This window comes from Daphnia pulicaria, chromosome 6, assembly GCF_021234035.1.
Source record: "Daphnia pulicaria isolate SC F1-1A chromosome 6, SC_F0-13Bv2, whole genome shotgun sequence".
NCBI lineage: Eukaryota > Metazoa > Arthropoda > Branchiopoda > Diplostraca > Daphniidae > Daphnia > Daphnia pulicaria.
In genome coordinates, this window is record NC_060918.1 from 10,375,256 (window position 1) to 10,390,418 (window position 15,163).

At 44.5% G+C, this 15,163-nt stretch overlaps 1 protein-coding gene and 1 long non-coding RNA gene across 2 annotated transcripts; one reads left to right on the top strand and one right to left on the bottom strand.

Moving 5' to 3' along the window:
• Positions 1 to 1,199: 1,199 nt before the first annotated feature.
• Positions 1,200 to 3,256, bottom strand: LOC124343414. Its single transcript, XR_006919249.1, has 4 exons — positions 3,161 to 3,256; positions 2,890 to 2,991; positions 2,510 to 2,734; positions 1,200 to 1,866 (listed from the first exon to the last, which is right to left on the bottom strand). It is a non-coding gene; the product is annotated as an uncharacterized LOC124343414 (long non-coding RNA).
• Positions 3,257 to 10,883: 7,627 nt separating this feature from the next.
• On the top strand, positions 10,884 to 15,027 carry LOC124343179. The gene is made up of 7 exons (XM_046796396.1): positions 10,884 to 11,585; positions 12,247 to 12,495; positions 12,572 to 12,797; positions 12,873 to 13,069; positions 13,146 to 13,361; positions 13,451 to 14,014; positions 14,089 to 15,027. Exons 1-7 carry the CDS (start codon positions 11,246 to 11,248, stop codon positions 14,412 to 14,414), a joined length of 2,118 nt encoding a protein of 705 aa, XP_046652352.1. The 5' UTR covers positions 10,884 to 11,245; the 3' UTR covers positions 14,415 to 15,027.
• Positions 15,028 to 15,163: the final 136 nt, after the last annotated feature.

Genomic DNA, 15,163 nt, shown 5'->3' on the forward strand with positions numbered 1-15,163 from the left:
GAAAAGTCCAATAATAATAAAAACAAAAAAACAAAAATAGTTGTGTCGAGGCCGTCCGTCAGAGAGTTGCGAGTTCAACGTTTTGCTGCTGCCTTGTTCTCTTCACACACGGGACACACGCGTTTCGGGTTATACTTTTGTTGAGTGTGTGATTGGCATGCCATTGCAGGCGGCGCCTCAACGTCCCGGAATGCAGTTTGTGTTGTTGTTTTGCTGTATAGCATCAGTTGTTGCTGGTGTTGTTGGGTTGAGCCGCGCTGCCCCATCACCGGTGCCAGAAGATACTGGACGCGCATACACTTTGCTGGTGTTTGTTTGATATGATAAAGCGGGAGCCTAGGAGGGGGGATTGTATTCCACGCACGCGTTCGAGACACGACGAAAAAGAAAAGAATTCTAATAAAATGAAAAGCGCCTGCCGATTTCTCCGCCTCTTTATATTCAATCCAATCCAAAATCTTATCAAGGGAAAAATAGACGCGGCGCCGTGACGCCCTGGCACCTTCTTCTTTTCTTTTCTTTTTTCTTTTACTTACACGCACCTCCTCGCTAACAGCCTGGTGATTGGAGCCATTTGAGCTTTTGTTTCTTCTACATTATTTTTTTTCCTGGTTATGTAAACAAAGAGCATCTCATCCGTCAGTCTATTGCCTTGAGCTTTTTCAGTGGAAGAAACCGGTGGAGAATTTTGGGAGAAAATTGAGTCCAATACTCATAGCCAGTCTCACTCCCAACAACCAACGATTATAATAATGGGAGGAGAATGATGATTAATTCCCTCGGCAGTGCAAAATGACGCTCACGCTCTACAGTGAAATAAAGCTGATGCTAATTTTCGCTCTGCGAATGTCTGATCCGCCTGTCTAAATCAATGGCACGTGCCAGCAGTTAAGTTCAGCGCACAGCCCAGTAGCGAAGAAAGTCGAAGACATTCTTTTAATGATTGCCTCCTATATCTTTTCTCTTATATAGAGACGAAAGCAGCGGGCCCTTCTGATGCACCTGCTGCGCAATCGTTTCCCGTGGTCATTTATTACCCCCCCACTTCTTCTTCTTACGTGAATCTGTACTGTTGTTTTGATATACATAAACTTATTTGATAGTGTCTGATGCATGTAGACTGTAAACCATATAAACGACTCTGTCAGTCCGTCTGGCTGGCTATACCATTATTGTAGCCATGAAAGCAAAGGTTTTGATCGATAGAATTTCTTCTCTTTATTCGTAAAACAAAACAAAAAAAATGAAGAGAATTATTATAGCGAGAGAGATTCAAGAGGGTGCAACGAAAGAAGGAGGGAAATAATAAGGAGGGTGCTGATTGTTCCCCCCCCCCCCATTTCATTTCCCATCTGGGCTGCTGGCGTATCATTTCTCTCTTGTCTAGCTCGCAAATCCTGCAGCTCCCAAAAGTCTGTAGGTATATTGATTTTTGATTGCATCTCTCTTCTTCTTTTGTTTCTTCGTTTCTTCGTTTCTTAGTTGGCGTTGGTTGCTCCATTGATTCATCTACAGAAAAACATTTTTTCCCCCCTAATTGTTGGCTCGGTGCTCAAAGGGTTCTTCTGGGACGCCTTCGGGAGTGACGGACTATTGGCGCCGCGACGCCCCAATGTCCCGGCGTACGCGCCAGTCCGTGATGAAACGAGACAAGACAACGGGAAGATTCTTCTACACTTGGTACGCATATTACGGGACGCCCGACCGGCCTTGGCTTTTTGTTCATCTTTTATGTAGTGGAAGCCCAACGTTTTGTTTGGGACAGGAGGACTAACAGCAGAGCCCAACTGCCTGTCAAAAGTTACCGAGAAATAGGAGGAAGATGGCCGGTCGTCTTGTCAGGTCAGATTTTGGTTTGGCTGCGAGCTGTCACGATACAAAAGTAAATGATGGATTTGATTTCAACGGCCTCTTCATTCTTCTTCTTATTCGTTCCTATCTACTATGGATTGTATCTATAACTAGTATTACAGGCGCTGCTGGTCAATCACCTGACCCAGGCGATCGCTCACCTTCCCGAAAAATAACAAGACCCGCGAGAGGGACTTTGCATTTTCGTTGGGGACGAGGTCTACTCTATCCTTCAATTTTAAGACAATCATATTCAAACTTTAACGAGGAGGTGCCGGTATGGCGGCAGGTCCTGCTTGGTCATAACATTTTCCAGTTGCACTTTGCTTGAATAAGTGTTTTTTTTTTTTTTTTTTTTTTTTTAATATGCTTGAATTTGATTATTTACAAACAGGCAAAGCTGTGAGGTACAAAACTGGGCCTGATCTGCAGTAGTTCTACAAATAAGTTATTTTTAAAATTTAAAATTTTAAGTTTCCCACTTTCATAAGTTATTCAATGAACCCATACTGAGTAAACAAAAACGCCAAAAGAAAACAGTTTCAGTCAACCGCCTAGCTCAGGAGTAATCGTACTCTGTACCGCGCCATACTATGTAATGATTTAGAATCAACATCACCAGATAGTCATAGGAAGAATAGAGATGAATGTTTCTTACCTTTAAGCCTGGGAAATACGGCCAGGCATCCACAAGAGCTCCATCCGCAGAATAGTTGAATCGACCAGGCGGGATGGAAAAAAGGGCATCCCGCGTCCTCGTGAATAAACCCACACACATATGGGGTGATGTACACAGGGAATTTAAAGAAAGGAGAAGAAAAGATCCCTAACTCGACCGACAGCGCCATCGGTAGTTTATCCAATCAAAAGAGATGCTGTTTATCTAAATTAAAAATTAAAAATGGATTACGAAAAATATTTACAGAAACAAGTTGAAAATGAGACAGTACCATACTATAATACACTGCATGTGTACAAAGCATGCATAATTAAAATATCTAGCAGGTCACAGGAATAAAAGGAACAAAAAAACCTTACCCAATCGATGATGCTGAGATGATTGCTGATGACAGAGGTGAATACAAGCACAGGTAAAACTGGAATATCTTGTGGTTATGATGGCCGGCGTGGCCTTAATACCTGCACAAAGAAGAAGGTTACATAGTGCAAACAAACTTCCATGCATCAACAGGGGACTTACATGATGGATGCTAAAGTTAAGAACTAATATTTCACAAATTTTGAACACATTTAACTCTTCCATTTAAGCTCACATACTCATTCCATTTGTATTCTTAGTTTTATTTACCTGCTGAACAGCATTTAATTAAGCAAATTATCCATAAAAAGAGACGCAACCAGAGTTGACACTTGACGATCACACTTTTGTTTGAAACTAGAGAAACTGCCAAACTGGTAAACAAAACTAAGCAGACGACACTAATTTTAATTAGCCATCTTAAGATATCGATAGAAATTATTTAAAATCGACCCCCAAAATCTAAACGGCTCAAAAACGCTCAAAAACGATAAAAGCGGTTATTAAAGCCCGCTGATCGGATCGGTATTATTTCTATGTCCACTGACAAAATAAAAGTAAAAATTAGCACGAAAACCGTAGATAGTATCTTGATCGAAACCTCGACAATAAGACTCTGACTCCAGGAGCCTTTTGGAATGAGGGAATGAAAACGTCCTCACATAAATACTAAACAGTAAATATATAGCCTACGTCGTAGTAGTGCATAGGGATTAGATGACTAATGAGTCATCCGAACCTCTTTCCAACACATGATGCAACTCGACGTAATTAGGTATATGTAATTAATGATTTCAAGTTCATGCTCCTTCGATTCTGATTTGTTATGGGCCTGTTCAATGCCTCCTCATTATTATACCCTCGCGGGTATAGGCTTAAGTCTCGCATTACACTTTTGGGAGCTCCTCTTTCTGCCTATCTACTCTTTTGCTTGGGGGATTCCTTTTTATGTGGGGACTCTAAAGGTACAAAGAGAAATGGGACCGTATATACTCTCGAAACTTCCGGATATTCCGTAGTAATACTCTCGTACTCTGCGCGTCACCATAAGGATTAGGTCATTAGGAGGTGAATCTATATCTACTTCAACATTTAATAAGTGTCTGGTTATATGCGTCATAACTATAAATACGTAGAAAAGTAATCCAATGCGTACCCCAGCATCTGGAATAATAACATTCGTGTTCCATTCCATCACACGAAATATAGACCTACTATACATACATAGGCACATCATCAGATATATAGGCATTCTATTCGACGAAGGTTACATTCAATGCGGCTGAAATATGTCTTGAATAAGTCAAGTTCAACAGCACAACACAGGTCCGTATAGTGAATCCATTTCTAAAAATAGGCAGTTGTATATCCATTATTCAAAAGCAATTCCCCAATAGAGACAGGTATGCTGTACAACTCTTGATTGAACAACAACCCTCTGACGACGACGACGATGAAATGCTTCATCTATTGAGACGTCTCATCACACAAAGGAAGGCGCCAGCCTGTCCGGCCTAATCTTCTCTCTTGCTTTAATTCCGCTCATGCTGCGTTCCTGTCAATGCCTTGGATCAATGGAAGATTATACACTGCAATATGCTGCCTGCCTGGGATAGATGGATGGATGCTACACACATGTCAGCGCGCTTGTGTTGTCTATCCATCAATAGCTCTCCCCCCCCCCCCCTTTCCAATGTAAATCGCCTATAGTGTCTTATGGGTTATACATAGCGTCGCCAGTCCGACCGTCTTCGGCTGTCTCACCTGACCGTTATGCGCCACGGCAGTGCGGCTGCGAAATAATCATCATCTAGCAAACAACACCTCGCCAAAAAAGGAATGAAACCAATCAATCAGCCGGCATCAACAAATAGCTGAAGCTGATGATGTGGGGAACACGAATAACAGCTCGCACGAATGCATCAGCCCAACATCAGCGCGATGAGGATGAGGATGAGGTTTGATAGTTTGATGCTAAGCCAAGCGGCGCGGGTGTTTTTTATCGATGACGCTCGCATCACGATGCGGGGAGAATGAAACTTTGTACAGCATTTCTCTGTCCGGTTGGCGTTTGCGGCTTTGGCATATCTCATCGCATTCCAGCCACTTTTCATACCGACATTCCTCTCCTATGACTACTCCGTCGCCAGCACACTCTGTTGTAGTATGTGTTGTTATTTTTCCTTTTGTTGTTGCACTTTTGCCATTCCAGTGATGGGACGATCGAGGCGATGGAAGAAAAGATCGCCCATTCGTTGGCCGGGACCTTCGTGACGAGATGACGTGAATAATCATCACGGCCGCTCGCTTGATGTTTCTTTTTTTTTTCTTTTTTTTATCTAATCGCAAATTGGTCGGCACGAACGTATCGCCACATTTTCTATTTCTCTCTCATCCACACGGCCATCCGCGCACGTCCGCGTTCTTCTCCCCCGCTGATTTTTCTATCCTTTTTGACTGGCCGTTTCTCTTCTCACGTCTCCAACCATCTGAGCCTACGAGTTTATTTCCCACCAAATTGAATCCCCGTTCTCCCCCTGTGCTGGATGGCCGGTCGATGGATGAACAGGCAGACATCCAGCAGAGACTAATGGCCGTAATGGAGATATCTCACGCATCCTTGACTGCACCAGCAAAGAATCACAGAAGAATATGGAGAGCGCCATTTATATTGTATTCCTCCATCACAATACCATCTACTGTGACTCTCCAGTCTCCCTACATAAAATTCATAATGATACACACAGCATCCTATTGTGGATGGATGGATGGATAGAAGTAAACACAGGCGCATGGGAGGAGGAGGAGGAAAGAGGATCCTGGTTGCCTCGGCGAATCCATTCGATTGATTATTATGTTGACAGCATCGATTCCTGTTGTTTGCGAAGCAGGATGTGATTCTCTCTCTCTCTCTCTCTCTTCGTCTGCTGTACGTTATTATTATTATTATTATCGCTGGACCTTCAGTCATTGTGTGTATTTACGTATATCCTGCATCATGTGGGGACTGACTCTCATCCAGCACTGACACTGCTCAGTTCCGCATTGTTTGATTTATTTATTATGACTCGGTCGATTCTCCGTCCGAATCGATTCATTCCGGCGTATGCGATGTAATCATTGTCGCTCAGCCGGCGAATTATTATGACCGTGGGAGAATATAATCATTAGGACGTGTATCACCAACGAACCCGGACATGTGTGAGTGATGAAACTTCTTCTTCTCAAGGATGATGGCATTGATTTGCCTTTTCTTTTTATTAACTAACCGATAGGCGCGCAATTCAAAAAATGGATAGGATGATGAAATGGTTGCCACAGCCCGGGAAAACCACATGTCCGTAATACTCAAGTTGTGGGATAGTAGCGACATGTTTTGGCATAACAGCATTTAGGTCACGAGCTGACGGTCAATCATATCCCGCTGTTTGAAAATACCTGGCACGGCCAAGGGCAAACAACGCCAGTGAAACTTTTAGACTATTAAATATAGCTCTTTACCATCACTGGTCATTGATGATCGTACAGAAATGTCTATACACCCACAAATCTATCCGAATTGTTGTTGGTGTCAATGTCACGCCGGCAATCAAAGCGCAAAAACAATCAACGCAAACAATCACTTTCATATAATAAGTAGACCACTCGCGAAATCGAAATTGCTGTAGACAGATTGTGCAAAAACGGAATCAATTTGATTGCCATTTTTCTTTATCCGGAATTTTATGACATCCACTCACGCGCCCTGGTAACCCAGAAGGCGCCTCTGCACTTGCCCGACCCAAAACTAAAATTTCGTCCGAGTGTTGTTGTGTGTAATGACGTCACCCCCGATAAAAGTGAAACGACAAATTACACGAGTCCAAATAGAAAATGACAGTGAAATGAAGCCGGTAAAAAGAAATCTAGTTGTGTCTTTTGTTTTATTTGAGGCTTTTTTTTTGGGTGGTGTATATAATAGTAGTACTATACTATCCAACGTTTAGGTTATAAGGTGGATATTACAGGTGGGTTGGGTGGTGCTGGCGCGGGCCGTCGTCTCCTTGACACACATTCGCGGTGACAAGAATATATATACTATGCACACAAGTATAGTGGCGAGCTCCATGTGTGTGTGTGTGTGTGTAGAAGAAGTTAGAGAGCGCGTTGAATGGGTCGCGATTTGTGCTGCTGCCCGAACTGGGCATGCGACTATTACAGGTGAGATGTAGGCAGCAGACACAGCAGACACACGGGCAGGCAGCGTATAACAGCCGCCGTCTTCCCCTTCTCCTTTTTCTTTCAAGTCTCTTATTTCCACAGAAGCAGAAAAAAGAACCAAATTCACTCTCACTCTCACTAAATAAATCCCAGATCGCCAAGTCAACTCAAACGGCGGTCTAGAGAGAAACTAAATAGTTAAAGTTGTATGGCGTTTTCGTTTTTTTCTTCTTCTCATACATACAGCCTCGGCTCTCTGATTAAAACGCCGCCGTCAACTTTTCCCTTTCAATCATCCGCGCGTCGCTAATGAATTCGAATTTCGCGGGCTCTTTTTCGGTAGCTCTCTATAGACGACGCGCGATGTTTCGCTCGAGATAATCTAAGAGAAGATATATCTAACACTTCTCTCTCGCTTCCATGCTACCAGGAAAAATGAATATTCCCACAGCAGAATGGACTTGAGAGTTGTGAGAAAACAGGAGCCGGTTACGTTGGAAATCAGGAGAGCTGACAACTCGAATCAATTCGCTTGAAATGCGCTGAAATGGTGTTGGTATATAGGTAGACACCGTCTACGTGTATCCATCGCGCGGAATAAGCCCCAAACTGCGTGCAGCCGACTTGATCGAGTTGATGAAGCAGTCGACCGACTGTTGATTCATTGTTACAGTTAACACGAATAGACCAGTTTGACATTTATCTGATGAACGCCGTTCGAATACATTTACGTGAACGATCAGTTCTCCGCCTAGCGTATAGATCTGACTGTCCCTATTTCTGCTGCAGTCCTGCAGACAGGAAACATAATTTTGGAAATTCAAATTGACGACCAGAGACGAGACGCAGCGACTGGTTGTCTGGTTCATTCATAACCTATTACTATCTCGGCAGCATGGAAATGTGGATCATCGTCTCTCACTATCTAATGCCACCAGTATTAAGTGGGCAAGGAAGAGGAAGCAGGAGAGTGGAAACTGATGCACAGTGACTGCTGGGCTCAGCAGGGGCTGTGTGGAACAGTAGACTGGGCCGCAGACGAAAGTGGGAGGCATATCTACGTATAAGAGGATGATAGATCCCAGATTAGACGGCGCATTTCGAGTGTGTGTCAGGAGTCTACTAGTCTGGAGGGGGAGAGCACATTGCTAGCGCAGTGGTAGTGTTATAGTTGCTTGGTTTATTAACAGGAGACGAAGAGACTGGACATTGGCCCGTCTATTTTTCGGCTGTGCCCCGTGGGGCCAAATGGAAAAATAAAATAAAAATCAAAAGGAGAGAGAGAGAGGAAAGGCAGCCTAGCCGCCGTCGTGTCCTATCACATGTTGTGTGTGTGCTATAAGAGTCCGTCGTCGATCGGTCGCTTGTCGGGAGAAAGTGAAAGTGAAATGCCCTCCTCCTCCCTCTCTCCTTATATATTCCCGTGTTTGAAAAAGAATTACCTTTTTCGGGCTATTTGGCTTTTGGGGTCCGTTTATTTGGCTTCTGGTGGTCGGTCGAACTTATGCGCCGCTCGTTTTTTTCCCCAACAGACAAAACGAATACAAAACTCCAATAAACCAGAAAGACTTGATTCCGGTCAAAAAACCAACGGCGGCTGCATATTACATATCGCGTCACAATACGGATGATAGAATTGCTATCTGTTTTGCGTAATTGCTCCACATTTGGACCTGTCCCATTTCTCGTCATAGTCGGAATTACCATCTTGCGAGGGCGGTTTCTCGTATAAATTAAACCGTTAATCGCCTTCCGTTCGAATTACCCATTGATGGATATACACTGTTATACTGCTCGTAAAAGCGGCTGCATGAAATGGATCAATTGTGCGGATAATTACATAAGCAGAATCGAATTGAAACGCAATTAATTTGAAAAAAAACTAATAAAAAAAAAATTCCGTACCTTCGTTTTGGAAATTCCATGAAAGACGATGATGACGTCAACTATATTTTGTGATCTGGCGGGGTGTATAATTCTGTTGGGTCTGGGTCGAGGCCGATTCACCTCTCACGGCTGCTGTGCCTTGGTTCGTAAATTTCTCAACAGTCATCGGGTAATTTTCTGAATTCAATTCGACCTGGAAAACATATGCCCCAACATTTTCTAGATACAAAATGAATCTTTGATTGCCAATATGTTTGTCTGCTGGTATACTTGGGGGTCTTACACGACGCATTACATCACATTTTACACTTTGTCCTCTCCGGTCGACGTTCGTACGTGAATTATTCCGATGGGCTCTGCAATAACAACAACAACAGCATTCGACATTGAGAATCTATTACAAGGTTGCTTCCTTGCTACTTTTTATTCGTGAAAAATCCATTTGGAAGATGAGCAGCGCGCGGCAGGTATGACGACGTTGTTGTTCCATATCCGGTGCCGGTGGTGGTGTCAACTTCTATCCTTGTAAAAAAAAAACGCAAATAATAATAATTTTCTCGCAAGTTTCCAATGAATCATTTGGAGATTGGTATCATTAAAAGAGAAAGAGTTCTCCGCAGCGCGCATGAGTCAAATTGAAAAGAAAAAGAGAGACGGCGATATTTATTTATATTCACGCCAAACCGGTCGTCGGGGTATCGCCCAACCAAAAATATGGCGAAACTCATTTTTTTTTTTCTTTTCTTTCTTTCAAATCAATCAAAAATCATTCATTCATTCATTCATCTACACGTATATATGTATACATTTATATACTGTTGTTTGGACACATTTTTCCGAGAAACTCAATTTGCTTCACACCACGTCCGACTGTCACGGACGTGGCTGTTTTTCTTTTCTTTTTTTCCAACTCGACCCCCAAAAGAAGAGAACTGACCAATTGATTTAACCGGTCCATCGATCTTTTATATAACCATTTGCCGTTTGAATCAGTCAATCAATCAATCGAGCCCAGCACAAAAAGCGGAGAGATTCATTATTCATTTCGATTCTTTGCTGAGATTCTTTTCTTTCACCCTCATGGTGATAGCTGAGCTAGCTGACTGCTGTTGCTGCATATGTTGTGTACCGGGATGCAATTTACCTTGAGGAGTATAAGAAAGAAAGAAAAAGGGGGTCTAGCAATAATAGCTTATTATCTCTCCTTCAGGGTTATATTTCTATTTCTCTCACTCTTATTCCCACCCAAAAAAACAAAAACAAAAAAAACACCTGTATCTCTCTGCACTGCTGCTGGCCGTGTTGAGCTAGTGCAAAACAACCCAAAACAAAAACCAAAAAAAGATGAGGGTGACCTCTTCTTGATTCGATTCGTCTAATGTCTCCTTGATTCCCTGCTGCATGGCCCTGGCGCGATGCCTCTATGTTCTCTCTCTCATTCTCCCATGGCATTTACATGATAGTCCCACCACCGATGGATCCACAACAGCACTCGATATGTGCTGCAATAAGGAGAAAAGAGTTGAGGGTGGGGTGGGAGGAAGCAGCAACTTGTATGTCGTTATTTGTTGTTGTTGATGGAAGAGAGAGAGAGATATATAATGCACCCGAGAGTCTCTACTGCCGCTGGATGGGACCAAAGAAATGGGAGGGCGGCTGGATGGGAGGCGACGGAGAGCAGCACCACCACCACCACCTTTTGGTCCACCATGTGATGGAGACTGGAGTATAAAAGCGGGTCCGTCCCACATCTGGTCAACGCAGTCACAGTCAAACTGCTCAGGCTCTCTCTCTCTCTCTCTCTCTCTCTCCTGTACACGTACAGCAGCAGCAACCGACAACAACACACACACACAAAATCCCTCTCTCTTTTTTTTTTTACCTTAATTTTGTTCTCTCTCTCTCCCATTGCATCTCTTTTCATTTTATCTCTCTCGGCTCTCTCTCTCTCTCACGTTCTTTTTCGTCGTTGTGTGTGTGTGTGTGTCGATTATTTTCATTTTTCAACCCAAAAAACCCATTTCCCGTCTTTCTTCTTGATTCATTCAACGCCCAGCAGACGGACAGCCGAGCGCGTGGTGGAAAGTGAATCCATTGGCGCCCAATCGCAAAAAAAAACGGTGTGACAACAACAACAACAACAGTAGCACAACTGTCAGAGAGAGAGACGTTGGAAGCTGGGCGAAACAAGTGAAAGCCGAAAGAAATTCCGTCAAGTTTAGAAACAAAAACAAAACGGGTGCGATCGTACCCCGGCACGTTGACGACATGTCGACGGCACTCGTCCACCTGTTGCTGATTTTTGTATTTGGCGCCGCCCACGCCCTGCCCGTCGACCAGTGGACGTCCGAGTCGGCCCTGGTGGAAGTCACCACCAAAGTCGAAGGAACGAGTTCATCCGCATCGTCGCTCCTGCTGGCCGACCAGTTGTTGGCCGACGACGCGTCGTCGTTGATGGGCAGCCAGAGCCGGCAGAAGCCAGCCGACGATGGAGGCATCGAATTCCCCAACACGGCCTTCATTCCGGGCGATTTGACGGAACAACTATCCGTCGATGGATTCTTCTCCTTGTGGTTCGTCTTCCTCGACGACGACGTCTTCACCTCAGGTCAGTTCGAGTCCCATTTCTTCTTCTTCTTCTTCTTTTTGTAGTGCAGTTGATTCACGTCACCCAAGGCGACGACAGCAACAACAACAACAACTCACGTTTCCCTTTATAGCCCCTATAGCAATATAAAAATAAATCAACAACTCATGGCAATCATCACTGGCGGGGATCGGGGAAAAAAGGGACGGGGTGACGTCACAACTTTTTGGGTTTCTCGCATTTCTCTCTCATTTTCGAAATTTCAAAAAGAAGAAGAAGAAGAAGAGAATGGAACAACAACAGAAAAAGAGAAAGATGGGCTGCGGATAATGATGTCTCTGGAATGGAAGGTAAAAGAGAGAGAGAGAGACAAGTGGCTGGGAAAGGCAACGAAAGCGAATGAGGCAAAGGCCGCAAGGGCACACATCACCCAAGCTCAGCAAGTGGGCAGATGGGCAGCAGCAACAGCAGCCACATGCGCCGTGTGATGGCATTGACATTTGCCAATATATTGAAAGGGCCAGTCACTCTGGCTCAGCTAAATTTGGCGAGGCCACGCGGGAGAAATCGGCGCATCTTTACCATAATCAATTTCATTTCTGTTGGAAAGACTCATTTGGCAAAAACAGGTCTATAGATTTATAATCAAAATCAATTTCATTTGTACCCGAATGTAACGCAGACAAGGAGTTCACCATCCTGGCGCCCAGCAATAGCGCCCCCATGAGGCCGTCACCCACTGCGGACGACAAGGATCGAGTCCGCCAGTTGCTGCTCAATCACATCGTCCTGGGACGGGCCGTCAACATCTCATCCGACCTGTCCTCCTCACTCAGCCCGCCCTGGTACAAAGACAACAGCCTCAACAACAAGAAAACACTGACTGTCACCACCTTGGGCGGCAGGCAACTTCATTTCAAAACCAGAAAAGGTAAATTTCACATCACCACTGCCCACTATGACGTCATTGTAAATTAAACATTTCAAAAATTGTTTGGGCGAATCAGACGGGACAGCGGTCGTCAATGGCATCAGGATTGTTGGCAAAGAGGTGCGAGTGCCACCCAACGGAGTCATCATCGTCTTGGAGGATTACCTGTTCATGGACGAGTATCACGGCGATGTGGAAGGATCCGAGTCTCAGCTGTTTAGCGCCATCCCCATGGTGACCGCCTCCGACGGCAGCGATCACTTTCCCATGATCGAATTGGGCACCGCTCACGACGACGAAAGGTATACGATCAACATCACATACCTGATCGTCGAGGAAAATAAACGATTAATTAAATTTCGTGCATTGAATTTCAGCGGTGGACACGAGGGAGAAACGGTGAAACACGAACCAGTTGGATCGGTCCTGATCGATCGCCAAAAGTTGATCCCGACCAACGTCAGTCGGCCGTTTTACGAGGAGCTGGTGGAAGTGCTCAACTTTCTCCGCAGCGGCACTTCCGATTTCTTGCGCTACCTGGAACAAGTCAACATTTCCAGTTCCTTCTTGGACGGTATTACATAATACTTTCATCGCCATTATATCTTATCCAACTACAGTAAATCATTCATTCTACGGTGGTTATGCAGATGAAGAGTACACGGCGTTTATCCCGATGGACGACTCGTTCGCCCAGTGGTACCCGATCGATTGGGGATTCAATCCGTTCGACGTGGAATCCTTCGTCAAAGAGACGATGATGAATCATTTCGTTCGAGGGCGAGTCAAGCAAAAGGAAATCAAAGACGGGGACGAGTTGACGACTCTCGGCGGCAAGACGCTCACTTTCTCTTTCTCGCCCATCGGTAATCAATAATTTGAAAACGAAAATTCATTTTCCCATTTTTGGCGCGCATTCAATTTCATTCAAAAAACATTTTCGAAACTGCGACAGGCAAATTGATAGTCAACGATCTGGAAGTCTTTGACGGCGACACGCCCGTCTCCATGGGCAACATTCAATTCGTCGGCGATTTGCTCTTTGTCAACTCGACGGTCGTCAGGGAGTTGAACGCCCGCCATCGCGACGTCGAATCGGCCCCGCTCGTCACATCACCCTGGTACTCGTCCCAGTTCCTCTCGCACACCTACCGGGAGCTCAGCACTCGCCAGCAGTCGCCCAGCATCGTCTCCGGAAGCGGAAGCGGAAGCAGCCATCCTTCCTTCAGTCTGGCTCTGGATTACATCAACCAGACGCAGCCGCAGCTGAGGGACGACCTGCCCAGTCACGACGACTGGAAGATGATCACCTACACCTTTTTCGTCCCCAAAGACTCGGCCTTTTTCAATTTGTGGCCGCAGGACACGGCCGATCCGTTCGTCATTGACGACGAATTCCGGCGCGACGTCTTCCTCAACCATTTCGTGCGACGTCGGTTGTATCACGATCGAGACCTAGTCGACGGGGCCGTCATCACCATGGCCGGCAACAAGACGGCCACCATCTCCCGCGTTGCAAGTACGATCAATTCTAGTTGAATTTTCCTGATGCATTTTGATTAAATTGACGGTTTTTTAACGATGCCAATTCAGATGTGACGAAAATCAACGACGCCATTATCGAAGAGGCCGACATTTTCATTTACAATTTGGGGACGGTGTTCGTGATCGACCGGGTCCTCTTTGCAAGTCAGGAGCGAATCAGTCAGGTGCTGACCAAGAACGCCGACCGCATCCCTTCGTTCGGTTTGAGCGGAACAGATGGCGCACCACCTTCTTCTTCTTCTTCTTCTTCTTCCTCTTCTTCGGCGATGACTCACAATAACGCAGCAGAAGAAAGTCAGACGCTGGTTGTCGACCTGCTGGCTGAGTTGACGACCACCGAGTCGACGGCGGGCAAACTCGTCATTCGCGAATGAGAAGACAGGCTACAATAATAATCGATGATGACGTAATTATTTGATACCCTCCACCACACTATACAAGTGCCATTTTGATTTGCAATTTTTGCCAGTCGTCGTCCCCATCGAAACGACCAAGTTTTTTTCCTTTTAATTTTTTAAATTCAAAAGTGCCCAAAACAAAAGAAAACAAAAAGAAGCGCTAATTTTTTATGTACAAATGAGAAATGTTGGGATTGATGGGCGTACGCGACGATCGTTCAATTTGCCTTTTTTTTTTTTTGCATCTACCTGGCGATTTCGTGCAAGTAGCCACTGGTGTTTATTCTATTCTATTTTGAGCAGTTCATACTAATGTTTTCTATAATATCCTCCAACTATTTTCCCTTTTATTTTATTACACACAAACCGTATATACATATATAATAATAGTATATAGGCACCTCTTTTTTTTACCGTTTTATATACCCATCACCACGTATCTATAATTGTATATGTAATCTAATCAGCGTATATACTATAACTATTGCCGTGTGCCGAGACGCATCCTCAACCATTTTCTTTTTGTGCATTTCAGTACTGTACCCTATTACATTTTGTATTATGAAAAATATATTATCTGCAAAATTGATTCGTTTTCATGTCATCTGCTGAATGGTGGAGTAGCTGCTGCACCCGTTGAAAATTCGGCGTTCAACCCGATGGGACCTTGGGAAAACGAAAAACAGGAAAGAATAATTTGGGGGAAATAGAACTGGATTTTGGAT